Consider the following 7,500-nt stretch of genomic DNA (forward strand, 5'->3'; position numbering starts at 1 on the left):
AGTACCCTGGTCTTCTCCTCTCCAAAAAAAACCCAACATTTTATTTGAGTTCAGTTGCTTTGGTTTTTGTGTCCCCAATTAGTGCTGCAGTGCTAGCAGAGTTGGCACTTAATTAAAGTTCATTGTTATTATATTAAAGGTAATATTATTTTCTGTGTGGGTATTTTTAGTTGCTGTTTCATACATGGGTAAATGTATCTCGCTGGTATAAGTTGCAGCCTCTGGATCACATCAGGTAACCTATCCAATTGGTGTTAACAAAAAACCTGACTTATCAACTACAGTATCATGTTATTAGTTTGTCATTACTTCCTGAACACTGTATCTGCATGTGCCATCTTGTATATTGCAGGGATTATTTTGGTGAAAAGATAGGGATTTACTTTGCGTGGTTAGGTATGTAACAGGACTTTCACTGACCTAAGCCATAGTTACTATGCCTAAGCTAACCTTTTGGGGCCATCGCTCTGCTAAACACCAATGGTCCTCTCTAATGGAGCAGAACTTTCAGTAGAATAAACAAGATTAACTTGTTATAGAATATTGTGTTGTCAATAATATTAATAAAATTGTTTGTCCTAGGTTTTTACACTGCCATGTTGGTGCCAGCTGCACTGATGGGTATTGTTTGTGTCATTTATGGAGCAGTCAAAGTCGGCTCATACATCCCAGTGTAAGTCTCGAGTCTCACAGCTTATGTAAATTTATTGCCAAAGAACGGCTGCTTTAGAAGGTGCCTGAAACAATTCGTTCAAAAGGAAGGTTTACTGGGCTATTTATGTTAAAAGAAAATCCTAGAAACTGGGTCATCCTTGCAACGTACAAGTACAGTGTATTTTTTCTGTAGTTGCTTTACCTCCAAAGCCTTAGGGTTTAATAAGGGGTTAACCCATTGACTCTTGAGGCTTCCCCACTGACACCTAAAATCGTCTGGCATTAGAAAGAGTAAACGTCTGGCCGGTTTAGGCCGGTTTAGGCATCAAAGGGTTGTTAACTTAGTGCTTATTCTCGCACAATGAAAGTTACTTGCACATGGAATGTCCTAGAACTACTGGGACATTAAAACAAACCTGCTAGGATCTTCCTCCTTGACAGAATCGTTATAGCTGAGAGAATAGAACATCTAAGTGCCATGAAAACTACTTTCAAGTAATGCTGATTTTAGTTCTGCTGGGACACTGAAACAAACATGGTGGTGACTGGGGGTTCAGATGCTATCTCTATATACTAAGGCAAAATCCTGTTGCCCTCTAGGATCTTTTAGGGCGAGGGTGTCCTTCCCTCCATCTAGCAAAGCCACTTAGATTCATGAAAGACATGTATATTTGAAGTGTGGGTTATGGATGAAATGAAATGAAATGAGCCCAACATATTGACCTACTCCCAACTGTGTGACTTCATACATGTAACTCAGTTGGTAAAGCATTGCACTGGCATCGCAGAGGTCACAGATTCGAATCCCGTTGAAGCTACTCGAATTTAGTGCTTCCTTGTTAGCTGCTAATATACAACCTTAGTCAAAGAAGTAAGATTGATCTTTCACGAAGAGCAAAACTAATTTTGAGCCAGACATTTTCAATTTGCTGTAAGAGGTGAAACCAAATCTCTATAGAGGGAGTTTCAATAGAGTGTCGTAAAACCAAAACCAAAGTAATTACTTTGGCCAATCAAAAAGGACAGGGACAATCCAGTGAACCAATCAAACCTCGAAGTAATTACACTTAGCCAACACAAAGCACGGGAAAATGTGCATGCACGAGCCACGGTTTCACTTCTGATTGGTTGAAAAAGTGGCTCGAGAACTTTGAACCAATCACTGGGTAAAGTAATGCAAAACCAAAGCAATTCACTAATTACTGCCGACACTCAATTGAAAACTGCTCTAAATGTCATAAAAATTACTCCTGGGAGTTGATGGGTTAAGAGATTCATCACACATTCTTTGTGTCTTTCCAGGAGGGACATCTGTGACGAAAACAAAAAAAATGACTATCCAATGTGCCCACGCTGTGATGAACGTTGCCCTTACTGGCTTCTATATGAGACCTGTATATACTCCAAGGTATGTAATTTGTACAGTATATGATAATTTGTAATAACAATAATATTTACCTTTGAGATGCTTTTGTTTTATTGCATACATGTGCTCGTTCATACATACATTGTATATGCCTTATATCTATATTCCTCCTTGACAGAATCGTTATAGCTGAGAGAATAGAAAATCTAAGCGCCATGAAAACTACTTTCAAGTAGTGCTGATTCTAGTTCTGCTGGGACAAGGAAACAACCGTGGTGGTGACTAGGGGTTCAGATGCTATCTATACTTATTCTGAAGAATACAGTAACCTCAGTTGAATTTTCTACTTTTATACCAAGCATGCCTTATATCTATATTCTGTTGTTAATTTTTCCTTGCCAAAAGAGGGCTTTCCAGAAAATACAACAAGCAATAGAAATGCAATTTAAAATTTTCAATGTTTTTTTCTCCCAACACTGTTAAAGAATCAATAATAAAATGTCAGCTTTGTTTGAGAAGTCATTCCAGAAATTGTTCTTATAGTTCTATAATGAGAGCTTATGTTAATGACTCTCAATCTGCTCTCAGAAGAGAAATGCTGTCAGTCAGTTAATGGTTTTTCATGTGTTTACTTGTTGGCCAATAGTGATGAATATTTTTCTTCCTCACCATTCTGACCAGGTGGCGTACGTCTTTGATAACGAGTTTACTGTGGTATTTGCCATTTTCATGTCACTTTGGGGTAAGTTGTTTTTCTTTTGCAAAGCATAGAAATGGTAACTTGTGCAAAAAAAGATTGTTGTTGGTCATACACAAAATCTGATAGCACCTGGTTAAAATCTTGCCCAAAAATTAGTTTTGTTCTCGTTAGTTTAGGATGGTACCTTATTATTGTATTTGAGGTGAAAAAAATTTAAAGTTAGGCATCATTAGTTTTGATGTCAACGTGACGAAATGGTCAATAGTAATGCTTTACACCATTTCATTTTTCATGTTTCCAATTTGGCTCCAAGACAGATTATCATTATCCATCTCAAGAAAAAAGTTTCACCAAAAATCTTTATCATCTCAACTTCCTTGATGCATTTTTCCCAGCTACCATGTTTCTCGAATTCTGGAAGAGGCGACAGGCAGAGATTGCTTATGAATGGGACTTACTGGGATATGAGGATGAAGAGGTACTGTATGCATAGAATTCATCCACTGTCAGTTAAAACAGCTATGCTAGCATGTGAGGCTGATACATCTTTCATTGAGTCAAGATTAGCCTGCGAGCAGGCTCTCTGTCTGCGGTGGGAGGGAAGGAGAGCCTGCACGCATCCCTTTGAATTTTGAATGCCGCCCCCTGGTGTCACGCTGAGAGAGCTGTCAAAAATTAGCCAATCAGCGCGCACCCGAAGTAAACATTGAAAAAGCAGTAAGGCAGAAACTAAAAAAAAACTGTAAAGGAAGGAAGCCTTCGCCAGAAAATTCTAACAACTACTGCTGATGCTGTAAAGCGTAGTTGAATATTCTGTACGGTAATTCGTAGAAGTCCCTTCCACAGGAAATGTGTTTCGTTCGTCACGGAAAAATTCAGCACACAAACTTGAAACGACGGGAGTCGCAATAGAGAAATCTGCTTTCCCTGACCGTATCTCCACTGTGTGAGACTAGTCGACCACAACTGCTGCCAAATTTCGGTGAAGAGAAGCGGACTTACCTTTTTAAATTCATTTTAATGAAATACGGACATTACAACTACTACTACATCACACTTTAATACTAGACATATTCTAACACGTACACCGTTTTATTTCAAAGGTTTATCGAGTATTTGTGGTTATAGATATGTATTTTACTAATTCAATAATTTGAAAATTGGAATATTTTGTTTTCAATTGTATCGGAGTATTGCGGAGTTACCAGGAGATCGAGCAATCATTTGTGGAGCCACCTTTTCGGGTTAGCCAAATACTTGCTAAAATTGTGTAGAATTCCTCTATCGTTCTTTATCATTAAATCAGCAACTGAGCCGAAAGGCCCATTTTTTTCCAAATGTGATCATCGATAACGCTTTGTCGAGGACAGAAAACTACCACGGTGACATGAAGTCGCCCTAGCTCGTTGTATTTTGGCCGCTACGAAGAACAGTTGAGAAATAAGACTTTTCCCGAATCCTGTGGATAACAGAGACAGAACTTCCTTTCCTTCCAGGAGAGAAGCCATTGCATCGCGTTGCCCGACCTTCAATTATGTAAAGTTATGGTAAAATTGAAACAATCTACAATTTCCTCAAACGCATTTCTGACCCCCTCATCTCTGCGAAGCGAAGTGGCTTTCTTGTTGTCGGAGCTTGTCAATGGTGACGTCATGATGTAATTTAAATTCACCCAATCAATATTTTGCGTCCAAAATTTGGACGCGACATTCAAAATACTAAGCCATGCGGGCAGGCCCTCATTCTACCCTCAACCCCAGTTCCTCGGAGGGCCTGTTCGCAGGCTAAGTCAAGATTGGGTGGCATCAGTTTGTTTGTTTCTAGCTCACAGGACTGTCAGACATTATTCGTGTCTTGATTTTTGCGTTGCCAAGAAAAAGTTATAGATTTACAACTGTATGTTGCAAGTTAATTGACTACAATTAGCCTATGAACTATTTCATTCATACAAAAAGTGTGCATGATCAACTAAGATGTCATACTCTTGTAAGAAAGCTGTTTGTAGCCAGAGAACTGGCGCAGAATGTTTTATTGGTGGGGCAGCCTTCAGGGAAACGAGCCTGTGTTCATCTGGAATACACTTTTCAAGCTTAGCTGGCATTTGATACAGTCTTGCAGTGCTTGAGCTCAAAAAGTATTGAAGGTAGTCTGATCACAAGCTTGGGTCACTCTTATCTTATCCTATCCCAATTGGTCGTTTTAATTAATTTATTAAAAGGAACAACCTCGCCCTGAATATGAGGCAGCTGCTTTGGATACGCGATTGAATCCCATCACAAAAGTGGAGGAGCCATTCATTGCAGTTGGCAAGAAGATACCCAGATTCGTATGCAGCTTCAGTTTCGTCGTCTTTATGGTAAGACTTGAGCTATATTTATTTGAAAATAGCTAGCCATGATCCTATCGAGCGGATGATTTGAAGAGGGTTTGTGTTCGATTTGGGTGGAACTTGAATACTACCCAAAAGATTGTCCAAGCATTTATCACATTATGAAGTTTGAAATTGTCATGTTAATAACCCTTTCTTCAGATCCTACTTGGTCACGAACAGCATGGAGACTGAGCCGAAAGAGCATTTCATTCTTAGTGTATATAATGATGCAAGTTGCAAAAAAGGCTGAAAAATCTAGAATTGACTGGGCCCTAAACGTTTGGAGATCAAAATTAAGACAAAGCATTTCTTAACAAAGCTAATTCTCGGTTATTAGGATGATAATGTAAGCACGGATCATTCAGCCTTTTGTCAACATTGTGTCTAACCATAGACTGGAGACTATGGTCAGCATGGGTGAAATGCGGGTCTTTGACCACAAACTGCATCACGCAGTTGCAAAGTCAAATAATGACTGAAAAGCGTAGCGTAGTGAAGTCACCTTGAAGCATATCTGATATGCGCCAACCAACCACCAAAGTGAGTAAGTGTGAGGCTGATATATCTTTTGATTGGAAACTAGGAAAAAATAACCAAGTTCCAGATGGCATTTGAAGCCACAACCCACCGTGATCTAGTCGGATAGCCTAATCACTGAGCTACATGTACTGGAGACTATGGTGAACAAGGGTGAAATGCGGGTCTTACACTAGAACTGCGTCACGCAGATACAGTGAGTACCCACATTTGACCCTTGCTCAAGATTAACCTCCACTAACCATAGACACTATGATATATAGTCACCTAAAGGTTGCCTGTTTGTTACAGTTATCGCTTGTGCTTATCGCCGTGGTTGGAGTAGTTGTCTACCGTGCGGCAGTGTTTGCTGTATTAGCTGCGCACGGCTCTTACAATGTGGGTGCAGTCAGTATCGCCACCTCAGCAACGGCAGCTCTTATCAATCTCATAATCATCATGGTTCTTAACAAGGTATACCTTTTGTTTGCTCTTGCGCACTGTTACTGTACGGGAATCATTTTGAAAGCCTAAAATGGAGTATTGGGGAAGGGGTAGTTCAGTTATATGCTAGCTGAAATTGCTACGGTACTTCAACTGTCGGAGGCGAGTGCTGTAAAATAATATGATTTTATTTTTTGGTATGGATAGGCTCTTTCTTGGATCAGAAGGGTATCTGTCCGTTCATGCTGCCTCCCCAATAATGCTATACAAGCGTGCTAGATTAACAACTCTGAGTAGCGGCTATCCATGTGATTTTGGCCTATTGGGAGACTCCTCTAGACAGTCGGCGACTGAACTTGTATGCAACATCCAAATCCCATTTTTTTTCTTCGTGTTATTTTGGTGTGACAACGAGTTTGCTTTGTGTAATTTCAGCTTTACGAGAGGTTGGCAGAGATATTGACGAGATGGGGTTAGTAAACTTGTGTCTCAGTCTCTAAATAGAGCTTGACGCTAAATTAAAGTAACCGCGAGTTACTTAATTGAACATTCTGTTAAGCTGGTATTGATGGAGGCTGGCGATATGCCTTTTAACCCTGTCCCCTTAGGGCTCCATTTTACTAGCATTTTCAGTCAAAGCTGCATGTAGCAGGGAAAAAATTAAAACAAATTTAAGTCGCTCACAACCTGGCTTCAAAAGCTGCCCACCAATAAACTGATCGAGCCTTTTGTCTCTCTTTGGCGGTTTTAACATCGCCTTGTAATCGATTGAATTTTTTATGTGAATAGACGACAACAGTAACCCCGATCTCCCAAAAAGAGACCTTGATCAATCGTATTGCCTTACCCTCCTTTAGACGGGTTAGGAGTACTTTGTAGGGAGGGCCCCCAGCAGTATGACTTTTGGTGCCCCTGGGTGAATTAAAATAACACAACTTTAATCACCAACCGTGAGGAGAGTGGACATTGACAAATAGTGAAGTGTTATGTACTATTACGACTTTTAGATCAAAGCAAAGGTATGACCGTTAGGCGTTACTTCAGTATAACAGAAGAATTCGGGTGGCTTGAACGAGACTTGAGCCTATATCTTCTGCGATACCGCTGCAGTGCTCTGTCAATTGGGAGCTGCTCATTTTGTTTATATTATTTTTGAGGACTTTGGTTTTTTTAACAGCCTGCTTTGTTATTGGTTTAGGAGCGCGTAAGCGAAGCCGGGGAAACTGACAAAACCGGTTAGCTTGCACACTTAAGTGGTTTTTTCCCCCTTACAGAGATGCCTCGCACACAGACCGAACTGGAGGACATTTTCACATTTAAGATGTATCTCTTCCAGTTTTTAAACTTTTACTCATCGCTGTTTTACATTGCGTTCTTCAAGCAAAAGTAAGTATCTTTCCTTTTACTCTAATGAAGTGAAGTGATAAAGGGGATGTGATGTCCGAAAGA

General features: G+C 40.0%; 1 protein-coding gene across 1 annotated transcript in view; it reads left to right on the forward strand.

Annotated features, from left to right (window-relative positions):
- Window positions 1-7,500, forward strand: part of LOC138007868 (anoctamin-5-like) — a 39,386-nt gene that overhangs the window by 13,581 nt on the left and 18,305 nt on the right. The window contains exons 10-19 of the mRNA XM_068854972.1: window positions 171-235; window positions 353-396; window positions 583-673; window positions 1,957-2,062; window positions 2,702-2,762; window positions 3,116-3,198; window positions 4,939-5,076; window positions 5,920-6,081; window positions 6,487-6,523; window positions 7,326-7,437. Of these exons, the coding sequence (XP_068711073.1) occupies window positions 171-235; window positions 353-396; window positions 583-673; window positions 1,957-2,062; window positions 2,702-2,762; window positions 3,116-3,198; window positions 4,939-5,076; window positions 5,920-6,081; window positions 6,487-6,523; window positions 7,326-7,437 (899 nt within the window). The remainder of the gene's footprint in view (window positions 1-170; window positions 236-352; window positions 397-582; window positions 674-1,956; window positions 2,063-2,701; window positions 2,763-3,115; window positions 3,199-4,938; window positions 5,077-5,919; window positions 6,082-6,486; window positions 6,524-7,325; window positions 7,438-7,500) is intronic.

This window comes from Montipora foliosa, chromosome 6 (assembly GCF_036669935.1).
Source record: "Montipora foliosa isolate CH-2021 chromosome 6, ASM3666993v2, whole genome shotgun sequence".
Taxonomy (NCBI): Eukaryota; Metazoa; Cnidaria; class Anthozoa; order Scleractinia; family Acroporidae; genus Montipora; species Montipora foliosa.